Raw genomic sequence first — 25,040 nt, forward strand, 5'->3', positions numbered from 1 at the left:
TAAAAATAAAGATTTGAATCTATTTCATTAAGATAAGCTCTCTCTTACATCTAGTGTCAAAGTAAATATTTTTATCCCCATTTTAATGATTTAAAGTTTCAAAAGATACTCTTTACCGCTATTTGTGCTCTTGGGTGAACAAATAATACGAAGTAAATATTGTGGATAATCAAATAAGGTCATTAATAAATTACTTGGTACAAGTAGCAAAAACATATTCATACATACATCTAAACATTCTCTGACAAATCTTGATGCTAGTAAGATGGGAAGAATACTTGTGCTCTTAAGAAACCCATATACACTCGTGGTCATGTAAATAAGTCATTTCATCTTTTTAAAATATTCGCAATATTTTTCATGGAAATTTTTTGTTTCGTAAATTTTTTTATAAAAATATATTTGTATAGTTAAAACTTTATAAATTAAAGTTCAAAAAATTATTTAATTTTAATTATATAATTTTAGTATAATAATGTGAAAACTCGAAGTCGCTTAAAAACTGGGCTGATTATTAACCCTTCTTTCGCATACGATGTTGCGTGTTTTCTTCCATATAAAACACACGTTCAGAAGTCTTTTGTAGCCATAACTTTATGTCGTTCAACTCTACTATGTATAACAATCATCTCACCAGACAAGTGTATCAAATGAAGTCAACACATTTACTATGGAATCTGACTCAGTGAGACAAAACACCAGTCTAAGTGCCAAAATATCAGGTACAGCCTCGCAGGAATTCGGAATATATCAGCTCACATTGTGGAGAATTTTTCATAAAAATCTGCCTACTCCTTTATAAGTTCATTTAAACTGACAAATTCAAGCCTGTAAATCATTTGAAGCGCGAACACTTTTCCATTGGGAACTGTAAAAGTTACGTATGCCCCCATTGCTTGCCCCTCAGTAAGCTTATCATGAAATACCTATATACTTCATTCATTCTCCATCTAGTTTTCTTCTGTGTGGAATATCCGAAGTCATATTTGTGAAGCCAGGGTTCGATTCCTATTTTCTACGAAACGTATTCACCATACTTTTAAAACAACCGATATTTTGACACGAATATTAGAAGGCTTCAGACAGCGTCAAAAGAAAGTATATACCACATATTGACAAGTTTTCACTATTCATTTATTTATTTTTTAATTTCAATTATTATTTGTTTTATAAATATAGCTCATGTTACAATAAAAATCATACAATATAACGCAAAGTTTCAAATATTCCAGCAAATTTTTAAAAACTCGGCTAATTTTCATCAAAATTCAGACTTTTTAATTGGATTTTCTGAACATATCTCGAGTTTGCAGTTTTCTAGTCAATTGAATTTCAATACAATAAAGTGCAAATTTCAATAGGCTTAAATATCGCGCTGATTTTTGACTTTTTTTTCTGCGGACGGTGTTGCGTGTTCCCCTCCATATAACGAATGCACGATATTTTTTTAATATAAAGGAAGCTATAGAATGATTAAAATAAATCTCACTTCTCTAACTCTTTGGCTTTTTATCTTCAATTTATAATTTTACTTATCTTAAAAACAACGTTCAGTGAAGTTTACTTTCAACGATTTATTTAGGATTATTTTTATCAATTCAACCCGTCAATTGCTCATGCCGTTGGTTGAGCACAATCTATGCGAACTGCATCACCAGGGGCTATATATCGGGATCTTGGAGGGCTGTAAGGGCTGTGTTCATACCCAAGGCAGGCAAGAGTTCACATGTCTCCCCTAAGGACCTGAACATATGAAGCGAAATTCCTTGGGGGCGTTTGTCGCATACCCAACATGCTTACTGTAAAGGCAGATCAGTGGAATCTGCTCTGCGCACAATTGTTAAAGAAATTAAGGAGTCTTTATATCAGAAAGAACTTGCAGTTGGCGTCTTCCTCGACATTGAGAGGGCTTTTAATAACGTCCTTTCGGAGGCAATCACTAAATTTCTGGGCAAACTGGGGGTTGGAGCCGATTTATCTACAGAATGCTTAGCGACAAAACAGTCGAGTCAGAGTGGGGCGGCGTCTCTCTCTGCCGGCGGGTGAGTAGGGGAACTCCGCAAGGCGGTGTTCTCTCCCTATTTCTCTGGGTTATTATTATCAATGACTAGCTGAAGAAGCTGGGGAAAAGGGACAGCAGAGTGATTGCCTACGTGGGCGACGTGCCGCTAATTGTTAGAGGAAAGTCAGTAGATACCCTGTACGATTTGATGCATGGATATCTGAACGTAGTTGTCGATGGGCAGCGGATTGCAGCTTGTCGGTGAATCCTCTTAAGATGGTGCTCGTCCTAATCACAAGGGTATATAAAATACATAGAGCTGAACTGCCCTTAATAGGGTGCGCTTCGTTGGTGCTTTCTGACAAGGTGAAGGATCTGTGCCTAATCCTTGACAGTAAGCTAACATGGAAGTCCTACGTTGAGGAGAGAGTACGGAAGGCAACAATAGCCTGTATGGATGCAAGGGTGACATTAGCAAAAGATGGGGCCTCTCACTAAAGTTGTGTTTTGGCTCTCTTGTACCATAATAAAGCCAATTTTGTCATATGGATTCATTGTTTGGTGGAACTCACTGGAGAGGATGACATCGGTAAAGAAGCTGGAGAGAGTTCAAAGGTCTGCACTCATTGGGACCAGTGGGGTGCTTCGAATTACTCCTACTCTAACGCTTAGTGTAATGTTAATGTAATGAGGTACCACACATATAGACATCGCGAGCAAAACTGCCGCTGCACGTACTGCAATCAGGCTGAGACGTTCGGGCTTCAGGCTCAACCTCACTTACGGACACTCAACTATTCTTAGAAACTTTCGGTTCATCCCCTGACAACGGATCAAAGTGTACCAGGGACCTGTGAGGTAGTGTCTCCGCGAAAGGTGGGGATCGGAATCCCCTTGACAACCTGCGCCTTACTCCTGGAAAGATGGGCTTCGCGTAAAGTCAGCGAGCGCTGGGCAAGTACACAAACTTGTAAGTTCGCGAAATCCTTCTGGCTAAGGGTGGATCGAGGGCGTTCGCGGGATAACTTGGGGATGATAAAATCTTAGCTCCCAAACTTTATGGGCGTCCTCACGGGGCACTATCCTCGATGTATAGATGCCGCGAGACTCGGAATTAATTCGAGACCTTTTTGCGTCAGCTGTATGGAGGATGAGGGGGAATCATCTCAGCACCTTCTCCTTAGATTTAATCATCTTGTTTCTCACTTATTTCCTATGCCTGCTCATATAGTAGGCCTTGATATAAAAAATCTGATGATCTTCATCAGCAGCATAAAGCTGCTAATACTTATAAATTAAATTATGCCTATTGGGGTATCCATTTATACTCTTATGCTGTTGGCAAAATTTTTATTTCCACTTCAGCGCCCAAGTTGCAGTGCGATAATCAGTTTATGAGTCAGTCAGTTATTCGTAGGTAAGGACTGGACTACCAAGGTCAACATAAAGCACTAAGAATGCTAAGATTCCTGTTAGCATTTCTATTTAAATTTTAAAATTAAATGCTATTGTGAGCTAGTTTTTGTACCATAACATAGTTATCTCTTACTTAGAAAAAATAAACAGCAATACAGCCCGCACAAAAAAAAGACATACCTATAGTACATACTGTAACCTTAATATTTTGTCAAATTTCGACTATATGTTTATTTTTTAATTTAAATGTTTTATGTTTTATAAAACATAGTGCATTCTATAATAAAACCCGTATTAATCCAAGTTTCAAACTTTGTGGACGATTTACCATATAAAAATTCGAAAAATTTTCACAAACACCAGAATTAAAAAAATAAATTTGGGTATGAAATTTTGATATGACAAAGTTAAAATTTGAAGTGTCTCAAAATTCTCGTTAATTTTTGATAATTATTTTCATTGATGGTGTAGCGTATTTTATCTATATAAAAAACAAAACAAATTCCAAGTGGAAGAAGATCATCAAAAGAGTGTAAAGTCACTTGAAATAGTTCAAAAAGTGAAGAAGCGACTTTAGCGAAATCCCAGACGAAGTGCCAATCAAATGGCGAAACAACTGAAAACAAATTCCAAGCGGGTTGACACCTCATTCCATGTTTATTTCACGTAAGTTTTTGATTAGTTATATAGGGCCCGGCACTCGAAGGGTAACCAACTTCAGGCCGCTCGCGTAGCTGATGCACGGACAGGAGCTGTTTGTGAGTTGGCTAAATGACAGCCCAGAGTATTGTTTCCAAGTGCGTGGGCATTTTGCCGAGAGTAAGCCCGAAAAAAGAAATTCAGTAATGGATTTCAAACGTAATAGTGTGATTGCAATATATTTGGCTGAAAAATCACAACCAGTGATTGTTCGTGAGCTTAAAGTAAATACAGTTTTTATTTATCACACCATTACTCGTTACAACGGTACTGGTAGCATCGCGAAACGTCATGGAGGTGGTCATCAAAAGACTGCAAAAGTTCAAAAAGTTAAAAAGCAACTTGAGCGAAATCCCTGACAAAGTACCAATCAAATGGCAAAAGAATTGAAAGTGTCTGACCGTAACATCCGCCGCATACTGAAAAATGATCTCAAAGTCAAGCCTTTCAAAATCTAAAAGGCGCATGATCTCACCCCAAAGCAGTAACAAGTCAGACTTGAGAGAGCGAAGGAGTTGCTTCGCTTGACCGAAAGCGGTCAATTTCTGAACATTGTGGTTTCTGACGAGAAAATTTTTCAAATTGAGCAATTCGTAAACTGTCAAAACGATAGGGTTCATATGAGAATTTGAGTCATTGATTGGCCACCAGGAGGCAGCACTCGCCACAGGTAATGGCCGCTCTCCAATCGTTTTCATTGAGCCCGTATTAACGAGCGTATTAACGGGGCAGTATTCTGGAGGTTGTTTCGCGGCCGTGGGCAGACAAACATTTCGGTGGCAGTCCATGAACGTTTCAACAGGACTCGGCACCGTCTAACAAAGCTCGAGTGAACCAAGAATGGCTAAAAAACAACGTTAAGAACTTCATAACGTCCACACAATGTCTCTCAAACTCCCTAGATGCGAATCTCTTTGGCCCATTTTGGAGAGCAAAGTCTGAAGTAAAAGATTCACTACTCGAGGCGCTGAAAAAAAGCCATTGTCCGCGAGTGGGCCAAAATAGCTGCACGTCACATTCGGGCAGCTTGCAATTCGTTTCTGGACCATCTCAAGGCCATAGTCAAGGCAAAAGGTGCTCATATCGAACAAAAGTAAATTGATTCTTAATTTTGTATTATTTTCACACTGTTTTTACTTTGAATTGAATAAAAGTAGTTTGCCAAACTAAATTTTTGGCCTTTTTAATTGCCCTTTTAATCTTTTTCATAAGGTTATCAAACAGCTTTTGCGCCAATTTATAATTGAGTAATAGTGAATACAGATTCATACAGAAAAGGTATCATTACAGCATGTAAGAGCAGAAATTTGTACATCTCGAAGCATTTGTGTGTGAATATACTATATTTGCGCAGTTGGAGCAAACTATTTAGTATTCGATAAGAATTGCACAGTTGTATGTATGTGTCCTACTAACTGAGCAGGCGGCCCAACCAGGTGTAAAAGTAGATATACAGCCGACAGTTTAGTTATAAATTGGCAGTCATCGGCTGCGGCAACGATAACGGTAATGAATATTGAATTGATTTTATACATACATATGTGTCTTATGTTTATGTGTGTGAGTGACAATTGCAAATTAATATAAAGTGATACTAAGTGAAAAATTTGGACAACTCCTGCCTCTGTAAAATTAAATTTTACCAAATAACGGTTCTTGTGATACAAAATTACCCATGGAATTGAATTTAAGTGAAATCTCTATAGTGAATGAGGAGAGTCCTCAACAAAGGACAAGATGTTGCTCCGTAAACTCTCCACAGGATACGCAAATGCTTCAACATGACTATGAGGCTGTGCTTGATATGATAGGTGTGATATCGAGCAGGTTGAGGAACGCACCCTGTATATTAAATTATTATTATTTTCTTATCTATCATATAAGGTTTCGGTCGTACGCAATGGATAATGTTACTGGTATGCGGCATGCTGTTGATGGTGGTAATTAATGAAACAATGGGCATGAGCATTATAACGATTGCTTCGCAATGTGATTTTGCTACATCCTCAGTTGATAAGGCCGTCATGAATGCAGCTAGTTTCGTAGGTATGTAATGGTAAAAGTGCGAAAAGGAAGAACATTTTTCAATATTTAATTACTATGAACAATAATTCAGTGTAATATATAAACTGCAAGAATTAACTCAGCAGATAAAAGTGGAGAAAAATAAAGATAATATTGCGAATTCATCGATACCAAAATAATTTTTCGAATTCATCGATATACAAAATACCTAAAGTTTTCGTATCAAAAGTGAGTGACTATTAACTTTTTTTTAATTTTTAGAGTAGAGCAGCTGATTTGAGTTTTTTCTTTTTATTTGGCCTTGTGCCTAGGGTAGAACCCTTTTCTGCTCAATTTTGCTAGAGTGAAATGCTTAAATGTTTTTTATTCATTTCAACTTGCAGTGAATAATAGCCGCAATCAACGAGGGTCTCAGTTAGTGCGGAAAAAAGTAGCCTTTCCTATACTTAGCCCAAAATGTTTTGTTTTTATATGGAAAGTGAACGTCCACCTATTTTATATCAAAGATATCTTAATTTTTACTCAAGTTTTTTTTCCAGGGTCACTGTAAGGCTCACACCGCTACTTGCGCGCTTTGATAAAAGCTGCCTAGACAGATACAGCGTCAATAAGAAAGGCGAAGTATTATTTTCATAGACAAACGTCGGACCCAAAGAATTTTTTAGGTTTTAGTCTCTGGCATTTTTTAAATAGCTATAAAAATGTCATTGGTATATGAAGAAAACGCCAAGATCATGTATGACGGCTCATGCTGCCGAGTGTTGCACGAAAAACAACTAAGCGAGTCCTTCCCTACTGTATCAGGCGTGAAGCAAGGCTGCGCACTCTCTCCCTTACTCTTCATAACAGCACTGGACATAGCTTTCGAAACTTATAACCGATGTGGTATAAACTGGAAAATTACTCAAAAACTTGGCGACCTATCATATGCGGACGACGTCGTTCTAATTAGTAACTCTTATAACGAACTACAAACAAGACTCTCCAACACAACAAACGACTGCTTAAAACTTGGCTTACAAGTTAATATAAAGAAGACCAAGTCTATGAGAATTAACGTAATCAACAACACAGAGTTTAAAATAGACGGAGGACAAGTTGACGATGTAAACAAATTTGAGTATCTAGGTAGCATCCTAACCCCCGATGGTGGTACAACGGCTGACATTCAGCGTAGGATATCCATAGCGACGAACACGTTTGCTGGGATGTCACGAGTGTGGTCTAACAAAGCGCTTAAAAGAGGCACTATAATCGGTATATTTAATGCTTGCGTAAAATCTGTGTTACTGTATGGCAGCGAAACGTGGCACATGAAACAAGACTCAACGAGAAAACTACAGGCATTCGTAAACAGATGCTTGCGACGCATTATCGGTATCTGGTGGCCACGTACTATATCTAACCCTCGCCTGTGGCAACTGACGAACCAAAAACCTATTGAAAAGGAAATAATGCACAGAAAGTACAAATGGATCGGGCACACCCTCCGAAAACAACCCGATGAAATAGTCTACTCAGCCTTACAATGGAACCCGCAAGGCACTAGAAACAGAGGGCGTCCCAAAATGACTTGGCGTAGATGCGTTAACCAGGAATCCAAAAAGCCATTCAATGAATTAAAATTCCTAGCCAGCAATCGGAATATGTGGAAATCTTTTGTAGATAGACTAAGTTCTTAGTACATATACCTATATGTATTGTAACACCTGAACATGTCAATAATAAATATTACATCAATTTTTCTAAAATTTGCGATTATAAAGTTTGTAATTTTGATAAAAACTTGTTAATTTTTTTTTAATTTTCCGTTATATGCCGTTTGTAGGCGAATTAACTGTAAGTTCAGTTTTGAAGGCCAATTCAAAACTCCGAGTGTGCATTTTTTTCTATATGACTAAGTCTACAACACATACCAATCTGGGGAAGTCTGAATTAAAATTGTTTTTGTTGCACACTGTTATAAATGAATGTAACTACTACTTACTTCTAATACAACCTAAATTATGCCAGTAACAAAATCGGTGGCTAATTGATATTCAATTTTTTCTCAAACTACACTTTGCAAGTACAAATTAAAATTTATTATATTATATATTATCTAAGTGGGCGTGGTTTTTGTCAGATTTTAATAACAAGCAATTTGGTATAGCATGCAGATTTGGCATATTTAAATATATTTTCTTGGTGAAGCCACATACACTTTCTAAAATTGGTGCTTTCTTTTCCTTCTTGAATTTGAGTAAATTTTGTTCATTAGTTCTTAATAAATGGTTGTTTTTGCATTTTAAAAACGATAAATATTAAATGGAAGGTAGATGTGACGAAAATTATTAATGACAAGAATTATGTAACAAAAATTGTTTAAACCTTTGGTGCCTATCTTCTATATTTGTGATCTTATCTGACTAAAAATGCGAATAATATTGTCCGTTAATACTTCATTGGCGGCTAGTTTACGGCTGGATCTAGACTTGAGATCATATTCATGAAGTACTTTCTTTCAAAGTTCGACAAACTGGTATTTAATTGCATAGTAAATTTGAAATATTTCCAAACGTGTCACCCGAACTGAAATTTAAGTCCCCCATCAGTATGATGTAAAAGCTAAAAACACATTTACATAACATTTTTGGAAAATGGGCTCGACACTGCTCGGAATTGCGTATGCATAATCATTACTTTCAATTTAATATTTAATACCTCAAACACATACATTTTCATCTACGTGTAACTTCTATTTTTTCAAAGAACAGCACCTATCGACGACTCTTAACTAATTGAAAAAGCTTGTAAGAGTACACACACCAACTCAGAAAAAAAGCAGACAAGCAATCAGCAAGCAGCACATCACTCAAAATCATTTTGTTTTTATTTAGTAAAATTCAAAAATAAAATTGGATGACTAAATTTTCCCCATCTTGTATAAATAGTTTATTCTCTTACAATAACCAAAGAAATCCAAGTTTCAAGCTTTGTGCAAATTAAGAAAAAAAATCAACAAGTTTCCATCATAATTTTTAATTAGAGTTTCTAGAAAAAATTCCAGCAAATAGTTTTACAGCCCATTCCATTTTGGTACAAAAAAGTTCAAATGGGAAGTGGCTCAAAAATCACGTGATTTTTGCGAATGTTTTTGTTTAGTGGTCCTGTTATTTTCTTCATAAAACGCATACTCGAAATTTTTGTATACACCCCCCGAAATTATTAAAAAGGCACCCAATATTGAACACCCCCACATTTGACTAATTATTAATTTATTTTTTCATTTCAGTTGTTTTTTTATAAGAATGCAGTTCTTTCTCTTATAAAAGCCATCTGAATCCAAGTCTCAAACTTTGTGCAAGAGTCCTGAAATTCGACGAATTGTCATCAAAGCTTCAAACTTTCTAATCAGAACTTTTCCATGTAACGAATGATTGACTTTTTTTGTATAGAAGATAACAGTCAACTCCGTCAGTAAAAAAAATTAAAAAAATCAAGGCTATTTTTCAGGCACTTCAAACTATCACTTTAAAACAAAATTTTAGAACATTTTCTATAAAACTGGATACTTGAAATTTTTCTAAAAGTTATGATTGAAAATTTATAATTTTTGTTTTTAGATTTGCACAAAGTTTGGAACTTGATTTTAGATACCTTTTGTAAGGGAATGAACTATATTTTCATAAAAAGCTATTAAAATTAAAACAAATAAATTGTCAATAGGCCCTTAAGTTATTTAACGTAATGTATGTAAATGTAATAAAAAATATTGTTCTTAAAACCTCCATTATTTGACATTAATATCTTTGACTGCTGTCTTAAATTGAATGAATGAAATTTTGCGCATCCCCTAATCAAATTCATAATAACTGTACCGTGGCGAAACAACTAATTATTGTAAACTGAAAATTTCTTTTCACATACTCGTATACAGGTACATACATCCACATATAGTAAATATTACATACTTAAATAAATAGTACTTAAATGGTTCGCTTACCATTAGGTTTAGGTCGTTTACGATTACCATTAGGTGCAAAAGCAGGGATATAAGGCGTATGATCCATTAATTTGAGTACTCAAAAACTCGATACGTGCGAACTCGCATTGTCTTGCTGAAGGATTTTGCGAAAACTTCTAGCACACAAGTGGTTGTGTACCATTCAGAAATTACTGTTTTAAGCTTTTCTGCTGGTACAATTACGAAACAACCAGATTTTCTGAAAAAAAACAGGCGATCATTTGCTTTTAAAATAAGTTTTCAAATACTGTTAATGTTAATTTATAGAAGCAATAAATAATGGGGTCAATAAAAGAAAAAAAAATTGTTTGAGGTACTTCCTCCGGTGAACAACTTCTGTTGAATTAAGCTCGTTTGGAAACACTGTTCTAGAATGCTGTTTCTGGCTTACAATATAAATTCAAGACTCATCACCTCTTACTATGTAACAGACGTGCTTAGAATTACCGCAGCTGAGTTCCCTCAACATTTCCTTACATCAATCGATACGAGTTAGTTTTTGGGCAATTGTCAAATTATGTGGTATTCACTCTTATTTACGATCAAAAAATATTGAATGTGTGCTGGTGCCCCTGCTCAAGGATGTTTTTATCTTGCGATAAGTCACATGACGATTTTGCCTTACCAATTAATGACCTTCACAAAATTCATCCTGCAATGATCGACTCGTTGTACCAGTTGTACCAGTGTTTCACAGTGACTGAGTTTCGTGCTTAAACACCAGAAGTCGAAGTAAGTTGATCAATGTAATAAATCATCTTACAAAAAATTTCACGAGTAAAGTCCATATTTTGGGCGAGCTGAATTTTTCAACTCACTGAAAAAAGAATAAATGAAGCTTGTAAGTAAAAACGTTATATGCTAGTTTATGATAAAAACGACCAAACTTTTCGATAAGAACATCAAAATACAGTTCATCATCAAATTTCAGCGTAATGTTGCAAAGGCGCAAAATATAGAAGGTAACCCGCGCAACATTCCGTCATTCTGAAATACCCGCATGTGTGCAAATATGGTATGAATACGAGTACAATGACTGATTAAAATTCGTAAAAGTTTTATTACCTTATTGCTGCTAAAGATCAATTATCAAATTACATACATATGTAAATACATACATATGTACCTATATATGGATAATCAGCTCATGGATTCATGGCCTGGAATATGACTTGACGCATTCACTGTCATGCGACATATTCGTATTGTACGTAGTAACCATCTGTTTGAGATTATATAGGCATACATATATATATATTTGGTGCGTACACCCTTTTTGGGTGTTTGGCCGAGCTCCTCCTCTTATTTGTGGTGTGCGTCTTGGTGTTGTTCCTCAAATGGAGGGACCTACAGTTTCAAGTCGACTCCGAACGGCAGATATTTTTATGAGGAGCTTTTTAATGGCAGAAATACTATCGGAGGTTTGCCATTGGTGCTTTTCTTAATTTGGTGTTTCACCGAGATTCGAGCCTACGTTCTCTCTGTGAATTCCGAATGGTATTCACGGACCAACCCTTTCGGCTACGGCGGCCGCCTGTTTGAGATTGCATTACCATATTTCTCCATTCAACTCACATAAACTCACTACGGCGCAAACCATGCAAACGATGACGAACTTGCTAAATCGAATATCAGGATGTTAGCCATGAATGAGTTAGTAAGCAAAGGTACTTCATGCAATCTCGAGACTCGATTTAACTTCACTTCGTACTTGTGCTGTGGGATTTGCATCGTATTAAAAGAAAGCATATACACATCGTATCGGCACCCACGTCACTGTAGACAGTTATAATTTCGATGTTGTAAAAGACTTCGTTCAATTAGGAACCAGCATTAACACCGATAACAATGCCAGCTTTGAAATCCAACGTAGAATATCTCTTGCCAACAAGTGCTGCTTTGGACTAAGTAGGCAACTGAGTAGTAAAGTCCTCTCTCGACGAACAAAACTAACACTCTACAAGGCTCTTATCATGCCCGTCCTAACGTATGGCGCAGAAGCGTGGACGATGACAACATCCGATGAAGCGACGCTTGGAGTGTTTGAGAGAAAGATTCTGCGCAAGATTTTTGGACCTTTGCAGGTTGGCAACGGCGAATATCGCAGGTGATGGAACGATGAGATGTATGAGCTTTACGACGACATAGACATAGCGCAGCGAATAAAGATCCAGCGGCTACGTTGGCTAAGTCATGTCGTCCGAATGGATACAAACGCTCCGGCTTTGAAAGCATTCGATGCGGTACCAGCTGGTGGTAGCAGAGGAAGAGGAAGGCCTCCTCTGATTTGGAAAGATCAGATGGACAAGGACTTGGCTTCACTTGATGTGCCCAATTGGCGCCGGTTAGACGAGAAAGAAACGACGCTGAGCCTCCCACAAAAAAACTATTCCGATGTAGTGCCAAATTTTGCTACGTGGTCCCCTTGCTTATTGCCGTCATCCCTTATCACTCAGCCAAATTACCACATTATTGGATCTTAGTGTGTCTAGGCTAGCTATTATATATTTTTGTAAAATATTTGGGTTCGTTCGAACGAATCTTCGAAGCATGTAATATATGTTGTCCAGTCGCGTTTTCAGGTCGTTTTTTAAATTGTTAAACGCAAACACACCTTTTTAACCCAAGGTGTCCATGCAAATTCTTATCGATGTTCGCCCAAGAAAGCCTCAATCGCGCGGTATGCGACATGACGATCTTGACATTGATATCTTCTGGCACAACAACTGATTTTGGACAACTTTCCCGGAATTCGTTGTAGAGCGAACAGCAACCACGAGAAAATTTATTATACCATTCTTTTACGTTGCTACGGTGAGCAAGTATAATGGTTTTACGTATTTTTATATTGCTAAATTACGTCGAAAATTGTGAGAAATAAACGTACCAAAATGTTCACGGCTTAACTCTATTTTTTTGTTCAGACGAACTTTGAAAGCCTCTGTAAAACATACAATACTAATATACTGGGTGCATTTATGGTAAAATACATCAAACTTTTCCAAAAACGTCAAATGACACGCAATACTAGAACTGGTAATATAAATAGCAACTTTCGCATGAACGGATTTTCTTATCAGTTTGTGTTTTTGTTTACATAGTACGCTACCAGCAGGCATCCCATATGCACAACATCTACGCTACCAAATTAAATACCACATGCATATGTAAGTATGTAATAATGTAATCAAGTAGCATCAAATGTTCTCTTACAAATGAATTGAAACAGATGCGGTCGATCACTTGTGAGAAAGTAGTTAGAGGTCTTGGTAAAAAATTCTCGTTTTTTTTATTATTTTGTTAAATAGCTTGCAAATAGTAGGCAATTATCGATAAATATTATAGTGTTGGTATCAAAATATTGATGCAATAATGCGACCGGTTTCAATTAGTAACGTGGCAGATCATTTTATTAAGATATAGCTCGCAACTAATAAGTGCAATGCTAAGTTTTGGGCCTCGGAATTTACAAGGATTCAATATGTTACACACTAAAGGAAGATTAAGTTTTTAAGTTAAGTTAAGCTTGTCAATAAAATGTTATCTGATTCAGTTCTCCAGCTATAAAGTTCAGGTAATCAACAGAGGTAGGTAGTTATTCATACGTACATACATATGTATGTACATAAATATATTGAATAATTTTGCCATATTGTGGCCAAGAAAATACCAGATTATCCCTTTTTTCTTAGCTGAGGAAGCTAAGTAAATAAGATACAATTTAACCAAATGGTAAGGAAAATATTACTTTGTTTTCTATTTGTGGATTAACCTGAGCACACTTGGAATCCATTTCGGTGACATATCCTGCTCACACAGGTAGCCAGATTCCGCCTATATGGAATTTTTTCTATGGGATACCTTAAAAGTAAAGCCTATGAAGCAAACCCAGGGCCCATCTGAGCACTAAAAGAAAATATCGTTTGTTCAACATTTTCATTTCTGCCATTTGAATTATTCTTTCGTCTAACTTTTTTATAGGCTAGTATTCGGCTCCTTAAAAAAGAGTGGGACGCACGGCGGTTTTGTATATTTTGCCTTTTGGGGGAAGTGAAATTCTTTTTACACTTAGCACTGCTTAGTTTTAGTCCATGCGACTCGAGTTGTTTTGTCACTGATTGAGTGCGGCTTGGATATCATTTGCATCTTCGCTCACTAGCACGATGTCGTCAGCGTACAGTATGACCCACGGAACGTCGCGTTGAATGCTGGCGGTTATGTAGTCAATGACAAAGTTGAATAGAAGAGGGCTCAATGCGTTACCCTTGTGTGCACCCACTTTTCCGGCAAATTCATCGCTTTCGCAATGCTTTCGCAATGCTTTTGCTCTAACTTTTGTGGTTGTATTGCCTGACGTATATTGCTTTGACGCAGTATTCAGGTACTTTTCGCGCTCTAAGAGCCTGCCATATAAGTTTGCGAGTTACTCTATCGAACGCTTTTCCAGATCAATAAAACTAAAATAGATTTTTTTTTTCATTTTCTCTGTACTTTTCCATTAGTATTCTTATTGTGTGGATAGCATCTGTTGTCGAATTGCCTGCCCTGAAGCCACACTGCTTCTTACTGATTTGTATCAACTCACGTAGCCTATCATTCCCAAATCTAAAAAAAAAGACTTATAAACTTGATTGTTCTGAAGTTACCACAGTCTCCCACGTCACCTTTGTTCTTATAGAGTGGGACGATGTAGCTGTAGTGCCAGCTGTTTGGGGTTTTCCCATATATATAGTATGCCACTAAATAAGGGTTTTGGGAATCTGATGCTTGTTGGACCCAACCTCGGCTGGTATGTTATCAGGCACTGTTGCTTTAGCTAGCGTTGCTTTTAGCTAGCGCTTGTTAAATCTCTTCTGATGTTATTTTCGGGAAAGGGCCGTCGACTTATGGTAGTTTTAAGATTGGTTTACTTTAGTATTCTTCGTTGAGAAATTCATTGAAATATATCTTCCATATGTTGCTAGTTTCAGTGTCAAATATTAACAGCTTACCATTTTGATTTTAAATAAATTTGGTCGTTTTTATGGCCATGGTGTCTCCGTGCCTAAATTTTGCAACACTAAAGATTTCTTTGTTTTTCTTTGAGGCAGCAGGGTGCTCATAAAATTCATCTGTGGTACTTGCTTTCGATTATGCGACTGCTTTATTTGATTCTTTTTTTGCGACAACATATAATTTTTTGTCGGTTTCTGAACTTGTTTGCGCCAGCTTTTGTATTATACATCAACTTTTTAGTAGCCAGTTTCTCTTTCACTGCCTCGTTCAGCGGGCCCTATTAAAATTTATTTAAATAACTTTTTTTTAATGTAGCGTAGGGTACAATTTTTTGGACATTTATGAAAGGAAATTAAAAGAAGGGATCAAATACCAAATTTGCGCGAAAATCCATTTTTCTTATAGGAATTCATTGTTAATTTTCATAGCGTTGACGTTCAGTGTAAATATTAATTAAAAAATAAGTGTCTCATTTTCTTGGCCATAGAACAAATTTAAGCGATATCGTCAAGAAATCAAATTTTCTTTTTTGGCCAACCTAGTGCACATACACATATACATTTATACATATTTATATCAGTTTTAATATCTCTTACTATCATTTACATATATGACGTTTTTAATTTTTCTCAGGTATTGGATTGTGTTCATACGTTTGGGGCTATCTCAGCGACACAATAGGACGGCGGACAGTATTGCTTTATTCAACAGTTGGAGCAACGCTCTTCTCGACCATATCCATGTTCATACCCAACTACTGGGTTTACGTATTTATGCGATTCGTTGTAGGCCTTTTGTAAGTATGCAAAGTGTACATATAATAAAATATATGTGGGTATGTAAATATTATTCGTTTCATAAAGAAATATCTAAATTTTTTTTCAATAATATTGAGTCTTTCTCTTAAAAGCATTGCAGGCCCTTCCAGTACAACTTATGCATATTTGGGAGAATTTTTCACAACGCGTCATTGTGCCGTAGTGCTCAATTATGCCAGTCTATTTGTAGGCATAGGAATGGTGTACGTACCGGGTAGGTTTGAATTCGTTTGGTAATTCCATAATAACATTTGTAGATATGTCGGTATGAAAAGTATTTTATCCTTACATTAACAGCTATTGCTTGGTTGGTACTGACTATGGATTGGTCCCTTCAGATAAGTGAAAATTTCACTTTTCGGCCATGGCGTGTTTTGACACCTTTTTATTTATTACCGGGCCTCATAGCAACGGTGGTATTAACAGCACTACCAGAGAGTCCCAAATTACTGTTATCATTGGGTAAAGATGAAGAAGTGCTGACAGCTGTTAATTGGATTTGTAAGCGCAATACTGGTAAAGATTTGAAGCAGTTAGGTGTGGAAAAATTAAGGGCCGAAGAAACAATGGAAGTAGACAAAAAGGTTTTAACAAGCAAGTCGTGGTAAGAAAAAAAGTATATAAATATATGGTATATGTATATAAATTCCTACACACATATTGCATATTTGATATCTTACCAAATTTAAGATATCTTATGAAATTTCACCTTTATTAAGAGACTTCCGAAAAGAATTTCCTATTGCATTACATTTTCTTGGCTTCTGTCTTTGAGTTATAGAAATGAAAAAAAAAACACTTTCAATTTTACTCGTAACTCAAAATCCAAATAAATTAAGAGCAACTGTTTTCTGTTGGAAGGAATTCGTTTAGTTCTTGGTCAAAAATTCTCGGATAATGATGGCAGGGTGCGACGATGTGTTCTCATGGTGCTAAATCTAAACGTCTTATAACACCCAAATTATAGTCCTTATTAACTATATGATCTTCTCGTGGTGTATAATATCGTTGTAATCCATAAAAACCGTGAGCATCGCTACCAGCTCTCTGAGGGTTAATTTGTGGTTGTTGATCAACTTTTAAACAGTTTTCGATGTCGAGGGCCTGCCACTACCTTTGTAATCCTCGATGGACTCACGATCTGCATGCCACTTGTAAACGGCTGTTTTCTTTAGATTAACATGGTCGAACAGTTTTCCAACATTTTTACGCAAAATTTAATACAAACTCGTTGTTACGAAGTCAAATCCATTTTTAAGACTATAAAAAATCGAAAGACGTGCAGGGATAGATTTACTCAAGACGGGGTAACTTCTATAAATATTAAGCAATGACGATAAATGGTAGAAATGTGGTAACCTAATAAAAAACTAAAATATGTTGGCTCAGAGCGTCACCAGGCGATTGTTCCGGGAACTTTTTGATCAAGGTGGCAAAGCCGGTGCCAATTAAGACGTAATTTACTCGCTTTCTTCAGTGTTTATTTATTTTCTTCAATCGCATAAGTTATTCACATATGGAGAACATTTCTCCTTACCATCTTTCCCTATGAATTCATTACCTCAACCTCACAAGTGACAGAGCACGATCCTCGAAAGTCTCCAGTGGCAGATTTTATGAGAGTAGGAGAAAAGCCTACCCTTTTTGTGTTTTTTTGTTTTGCAATTCGTGAAAAATTCTGTGTGGAAATTTAAACTGTTATAGACCAAATGGTACTACAATGGGTGCGATAATTATTGAAGCAGCCATATCGCATTTTTATTCAGTATTGTTCCGAAATTCATATCTCAGAAATGTATACGTAAAGAGCTCTTGGACCAAGGACAATTAGGTTATACTTTTGCAAAAATGATAACAATCGAGGTGTTACCGCCAAGGCCCACTGGTGCGTGAGATTGTCCGAAAGAACTCTGCTTTCATCCGAATATTTTTTTTTTATTGAAGGTTGTATGCGGTAATAATAGTGCCACCTCCACAAGCTGATCTGTTCAGTTTTTGTAAAAGGCGGCCAAAAACAAATGCTATTGGTATAATAGTTGTTTAAATATGAATTCTTACCAAAAGCACTCAACATGGGATCTCCACGGTCAACACACCTTTTCGTTCCCCCCAACCTTCTTCAAATCCAATTACCGTGTGAGTAACTCCACCTGTCCCCTACGTGCTGAAAAGTGACCATTCTCTAGAAAAGGTGAATGCCAAGCCTTTAAAACACACCACACCGTGTAATATCGTATTATCGAAGAAAACATTTTAACAAATTTAACAACTGCTAACGCTGGTCTGACCAATAGCACAAAATGGTGTCTTGTGCTACCTCCCATTATTATCTTGGATCCATCTTGTGTATATTTTCTTACAATGTGTATATGGCCAAAAGTCAAAAGCAGGAATAGTGGTTTTACTACTGAGACCGGGGAAACCCGCCATCCAAGCAGACCAAAGCTAACATAAACATAAATAAATAAATAATAAATAAATAATTAGCGCGTTCACATCTGTTAGGTGTTTGGCCGATATCCTTCTCCTATTTGTGATGTGCGTCTTGGTGTTATTCCACAAATGGAGGGACCTACTGTTTTAAGTCGACTCCCAATGGCAAATGGATTTTGTGGGGATCTTTTTTGTGACAGAAATACACTTGGAGGTTTGCCATTGCTGCCGAGTGGCTACCGCTATTAGAAAAAAAGAGTTTTCTATTATTTGATGTTCGGTCACGGAGATTCGAACCTACGCACTCCCGGATGGTAGTCACGCACCAACCCATTCGGCTGCGCCGGCCGCATACACATGATTTCCGTAAAGTAAACAGCACTATCGCAATAGGCTTCCACAAGATGGTGTTATTGGTTCCTGCTGAAGGAGGTTCACTTATTTCTAATATTGATGATCGTTTGTTATTGACGTCCGATATTGATATTAGTGAGGTGTATTCTTAGAACATTTAAGGCATTGAGACGGCCGACATAGCCAATATATGTATGTCCGGCATGTGAAGGCATTATACATGATATAATTCCCATCTTAACATATCCGCTTAAATTTACTTATTTAACACCTTTCCCGTTTTGGTGCCGCCTCATCGAAGCTTTCTGTAGCTTATTAAAGTCAGCGACCGCCGAAGTCCAATGCGTTGGTGTATGACTACCATTCGGAAGTGTAAGGAATTAAAGTCCCGGGCATGAAACACCAAATGATGGGGAAAACAGGCAATAGCAAACTTCCGAGAATATTTGTGCCATGAAAAGGCCCCTCATAAAAAAACTCCTGTGTTCGGAGGCGGCATATCATTGTAGGTTCCTCCATTTGTAGAAAAACACAACCAAAAACAGCAAACGAATCGGAGGAGAAGCTCGGCAAAATACTCAATAACGTTTGCAAGTGCCATTTACATAATATATAATTATACATATTAAAGCCAGCTCTATATATTTAACTTTAACTTTTTTATTATTAAAGCTATGATACAATCAAGCATATTTGGCTGGAAACTCGTCCGTTACTGCGTCGTCCATATGTCTTAAATTTCATGATATGCTGCACGTGTATGAGCGGCATGTTTTTCAGGTAATATTATTTTCTGAAGATGTGTGGGTACTAGGGATGCCATTATACAAGGAATAGATGATTATGGAATTTATCGGGATTCCAGAATTGGATCTGGGATACAATTTTGTTGTTAATAAAATAAGATATGTCGTAATAGTCGTGTTCGATTCTCCATGCATTAGGGAGTGGCGAATAGATGAGGTAGCTGGCATAAATAAACATACATTGGCACCACTGGAAATATCTACCAAAAACCACATTTATTTGGTAGTACTCAATGAGTATTAGTAATGAAACTTGACTAATTTCACAAAAGAATAAACTCCGCAGAACAAACGCAATAAATCATTAATGGCCAAAAAGTCATATGGAAATTTTTCTCTAATTTATTTTTTAATTTTATATTTTTAATTTTAATGAACTGGTACACATGATACACGGTATACAAAATTTTACCTTGTGGCTTATTACCTTCCACGACAAACCTTTCTTACACTTAAATTTAAAAAAAATTATAAATTTTCACGGGATTCATATCAATCAATACCGAAATGTTGCTTACATAAAAACTTTTAGATTCTGGAATATTAGGATTGGTATCCCTAGTATTTAAGTACTTAAACCCAATGAGAATCTATTTGATTTAAGCTAATGAAGTATAATTATATTTTTCCAGCTCTACCGGCATGGCTCTTTGGTTTTCAGAAATTCAAAACAGAGTTAGCTCAAATGCAGATGAGAGAACATTAACTATCTGCGAGTTGATAACTCAATCAAATGGTGACTCAGTTAACAATTCTACAAAGGTTTGCAAACCATTATTTATTATATGTACATATATATATATATATAATTGATGCGTACACCCTTTTTGGGTGCGTCTTGATGTTGTTCCACAAATGGAAGTACCTACAGTTTTAAGTCGACTCTGAACGGCAGATCATTTTTTATTAGGAGCTGTTTCATGGCAGAAATACACTCGGAGGTTTGCCATTGCCTGCCGAGGGGCGACCGTTATTAGAAAAATGTTTTTCTTAATTTTGGTGTTTCACCGAGATTCAAACCGACGTTTTCTCTGTGAATTGCGAATGGTAGTCACGCACCAACCCAATCGGCTACGGCGGCCGCCATTATTTATTATACCTGCCATTTAAATTAAAATTTATGTGTCTGGCGAAATCGCGGGAAACCTTGAGGAATAGTTGTTGCATGTCTACAAAGGTTCCACTATTTGATTGGGCCAGTTAGGTGGCCCTGCGTCGAGGTTCTTTGAATTTTTTATTATATTCCTATTTGGCTTATTTAAAATATAAATTTAACAAGTGCAGGATTTTCCAATAAGAGGTGTTATTTTGATATTCTAAGAAAAATGCTATGTTTTAATATAAATGATCGGATGTTTATTTCGGACAATATCCTTTTCATGAAATTTTCCATAACCGATTTGCAAAGTGGCTGCCCTATGTCCTCGATAGCCTCAAGAATTCCATCTTTGAGGTTTTAAAACGTCCCTGGTTTAGACCTCCTCTTTCACGTGGCAGCAAAGAAAACGGTCACAAGGTGTTAAATCACAAGATCTCGGTGGCCAATTGTGATCACCAATTCGAGAAATAACACGGTCCGAAAACTTTTCCCGTAAAAGATCAATGGTTTCGTTGCTTGTGTGGCACGTACGCCGTCTTGTTGAAAATAAACGTTGTCTAGATCAATACCATCCAATTCCGGCCATAAAAAATCGTTAATCATCGCTCGATAGCGCATATCATTAACTCAAAAATTACCCAATTTATTCATATTTAGTATAACTGTTAGATACTTAAAAATATGAGCCCAAAATATATGAATGCAAAATATAAAACCAATAGAGAGCGCTGGATCTGGCAAATTCGCATGATCATTCCCAAACTTAGAAACAACTGACTCTCAACTGAAAGCAAGATTATGAAACAATGTTGCTCGAATGATTGCTTTAACATTTGCTATTTTATAAAATACTAGCAACCCGCCCAGCTTCGCACGGGTATAAAATATACACCCTATGTCACTCGCTGAAATAATGATTAAAATCGATCCAGTAGTTTTGGCTTATTCATTATTGCCCGTGGCCCGCACGCGTTAAATTTGGAGTAAAACAATTCTCCTTTCTTTATAGCATGAAGATTTCCTGCTATCTTTGGGATATCTAAATTCATACCCTACATTTTTGCATATTAACTTTTTGCATTTTTACATATGTATTTATTTTATTTTTACAACAATTACTATATTACAGAATGTCTTTATATACAACGTTCATCTTCTTGTCATTAGACAATACAAACATGTTTTCTCTAGAGGTTACTCTTGAAAGAGCGACATACAGTTGGCCATGTGAAAAACAGTCAACACTCAAATCTAAGCCTGCAACGTTGAAGGTTTGACCCTGAGATTTATTAATGGTCATTGCAAAAGGTGTCTTTACCGGAAATTGTAAGCGTTTAAATTGGAATGGTAGATCCGATGGTATCAGAGGGATTCGGGAAATCAATACATCTTCTCCGGTACCACATCCTGTGAGTATTGTGCACTTTATTATGAAAGTTTTCAGTGATTTTACCATCAAACGCGTGTCATTGCAAAGTTTAGGTGGACTTAGGTTTCTTAATAAAATAACAGGACAACCTATTTTCAGCTCCATTTTGTGAGGAGGGAGTCCAGACGGTTTCAAAGAATTTAGAAATTCTGTAGGAAATTGAACAGCTTCTTCCAAATCGAGAACAGTATCGACCGAGTAGTATATTTTCGTCGGCGCATCAATCTTTGAAATAATCAAGTTATTTACTTTATCTACTTGTTCGTTAGTTGGTGACAGAATAGCTCTTTCTTTAAACCAAGATATTGTCTTATAACTTATGTTATCAATGTCTGGATAGACATTGTTGACTAACTCTTGGATGTTGTCTATCAAAACACAAAGGTTTTCTAGGTTAATCCTTCCCTCATTTTGTGTTAATTCTCCATTGCCAACTTTTAGCAGCATCTCTGGAAATAGCCTGTTCTCACGTGAAGATGACGAAATCCTCATATTAGTTTTAAGCTCTAATTTATTGACAAACGACTAAAGGTGGGATCTTTTTAGCGAAGCATTTATTTCGTCAGCACGTGTTCCTCGAGTCACAACTGGTAGGATTTGACGGAAATCTCCTGAGAACAGAATTGTACATCCACCCATAGGTGCATTTTTGTTGCGCAAATCGCGCATTGTCCTATCCAGTGCTTCCACAGACGTCTTGTTTGACATGGTAGCTTCGTCCCAGACTATTAATGATCAGTCACGCATCAATTTTCCTGTATTGCTCTGTCTAGAAACACTACAGACGCTGTTATCATCATCGGTGGCGATTTTCAGCGGGTGCTTCATTGTAGAGTGTGTGGTTCGGATGTGTGTGGATTAATGTTGTACCCATTTGTTGAAATCGCTTCGAAAATAAGCTATTAGTTGTCGTAAAAAGTAAATGACAAAAAATGTTATTGTATGGAATTGATAGCAAACTAAACGCGCTCCGAATCCATAAAAACTATTCAAAAACTGTATTTTAATTATGTGCGATTTACTAATATAGAACCTGAAAATAGCGTTTTATTTCGCTGTAAAATTGTATGTACATATAATTACATGGAATTCAGTACATACATAGATACATATGTACATATGTCCGAAATGAAATAATGCGAGCGATTCGTAAATACATACATACATACGTCACCATACGATGTAATTCAACATTAATGAAGTGTGGTGAGATTATCGCTTAACGCCTGCTGCTTCACTCGGTTGACAGCGAACACACACACAAACAGCTTTTTTTGGAAAAAGAGCTGCTTTTGTTTAAACAATTTTGGTTAAATAACAAATAAATCAATTATGTGTTTTGATGCAGAACGAAAGTAAATATTTCAAAGTTAAACTTCAAGAAAGTTTCATTTTAATTGGTTGATTCGTTTATGATATATGGCCGTGAAAACAAAAAAATTATGTTTTTTTGCCACATTTTGACCGATTGCCACGCCCCCTTTATATATTTCTTCACATTATATAGATATAAACCTTCCTCTTCAATCAATCTATCTTTAAAAAAAAACCGCATCAAAATCCGTTGCGTAGTTTTAAAGATTTAAGCGTATAAGGGGACATAGGGACAGAAAAAGCGACTTTGTTTTATAATATGTAGTGATTCTCAATCACTAATCAACTGAATTTTTTATGTGATATTGTAAGTGAAGAGAATGTTGTTTGTTGCCGTTTAAATTTATAAAAAAAGTCTTGTGAAAATCTTAGTAAAAAGTTCTTAAGATACATACAGTTAATGTTATTGAATTGGAAAATCAAAGATGATCCTACAATTTTTTGGGTATATACTCATGATAGATTAGAACATAAGAATTCTATAAAGTTCGCTTAATATTAGAAGAAAATATTACAGAAGAAGTATTAGTATTCCACTTAGGAATAGACCCGGGATATTCGGGCGGCCGCCGTAGCCGAATGGGTTGGTGCGTGATTACCATTCGGAATTCACAGAGAGGTCGTTGGTTCGAATCTCGGTGAAAGCAAAATTAATAAAAAACATTTTTCTAATAGCGGTCGCCCCTCGGCAGGCAATGGCAAACCTCCGAGTGTATTTCTGCCATGAAAAAGCTCCTCATAAAAATATCTGCCGTTCGGAGTCGGCTTGAAACTGTAGGTCCCTCCATTTGAGGAACAACATCAAGACGCACACCACAAATAGGAGGAGGAGCTCGGCCAAACACCTAACAGAAGTGTACGCGCCAATTATTTATTTATATTTTTTTTTTATTCGGCATACCGTTATTTAATTCATGCGATCATGAGATTCAGATACTCAGAATTAGGAAGTTAAGGAGGTATACTCAGAATTAGAGATGTAATATAAATGAAAAAAAAATAAAATAAAATTACATCAGTGATATCATAATTCTCAGTATGTGAATCCCATGTATGTGTCAAGCAAATCAAGCATAACATTTAGGGCATAGCATAAACACAGTAGCCCCCTATAATTATAAAAACAAAAATTGGGCAGCCGCTGAAGCCGAATGGGTTGGTGCGTGACTACCATTCGAAATTCAGAGAGAACGTAATCTCAGTGAATGACCAAAATGAAAAAAAAGTGTTTTCTAATAGCGGTCGTCCCTCGGCAGGCAATGGCAAGTCTCCGAGTGTATTTCTGCCATGAAAAATATCTGCCGCTCGGAGTCCCTCCATTATGTGGAACAACATCAAGACGCATACCACAATTAGGAGGAGGAGCTCGGTCAAACACCGAAAAAGGGTGTACGCGCCAATCTATATATATATATATATATATTAAAAAAAATAAATAAATAAATAAGCTACGTGAAATCACTGTTGAAATTAAAGTAAAATTCATCCAAATAATGAGTGCACAGAAGAAATACGACGCTGGTAAAATTTGAAAAAAAGGAGGTGCTACGCTTGTTGCTAATTTCGTATGAGTGTTTTAAACGT

The 25,040-nt window shown here is 36.5% G+C and overlaps 1 protein-coding gene across 1 annotated transcript in view; it reads left to right on the forward strand.

The window, feature by feature from the left end:
* LOC128871674 (uncharacterized) overlaps nt 1-25,040 on the forward strand; it is a 39,325-nt gene that overhangs the window by 8,895 nt on the left and 5,390 nt on the right. The window contains exons 10-16 of the mRNA XM_054113620.1: nt 5,754-5,928; nt 6,002-6,163; nt 15,777-15,939; nt 16,054-16,175; nt 16,259-16,565; nt 19,421-19,528; nt 20,187-20,316. Coding sequence (XP_053969595.1) covers nt 5,754-5,928; nt 6,002-6,163; nt 15,777-15,939; nt 16,054-16,175; nt 16,259-16,565; nt 19,421-19,528; nt 20,187-20,316 — 1,167 coding nt within the window. The remainder of the gene's footprint in view (nt 1-5,753; nt 5,929-6,001; nt 6,164-15,776; nt 15,940-16,053; nt 16,176-16,258; nt 16,566-19,420; nt 19,529-20,186; nt 20,317-25,040) is intronic.

The sequence above is a fragment of the Anastrepha ludens genome, chromosome 2, assembly GCF_028408465.1.
Source record: "Anastrepha ludens isolate Willacy chromosome 2, idAnaLude1.1, whole genome shotgun sequence".
In the NCBI taxonomy this organism is placed as follows: Eukaryota; Metazoa; Arthropoda; class Insecta; order Diptera; family Tephritidae; genus Anastrepha; species Anastrepha ludens.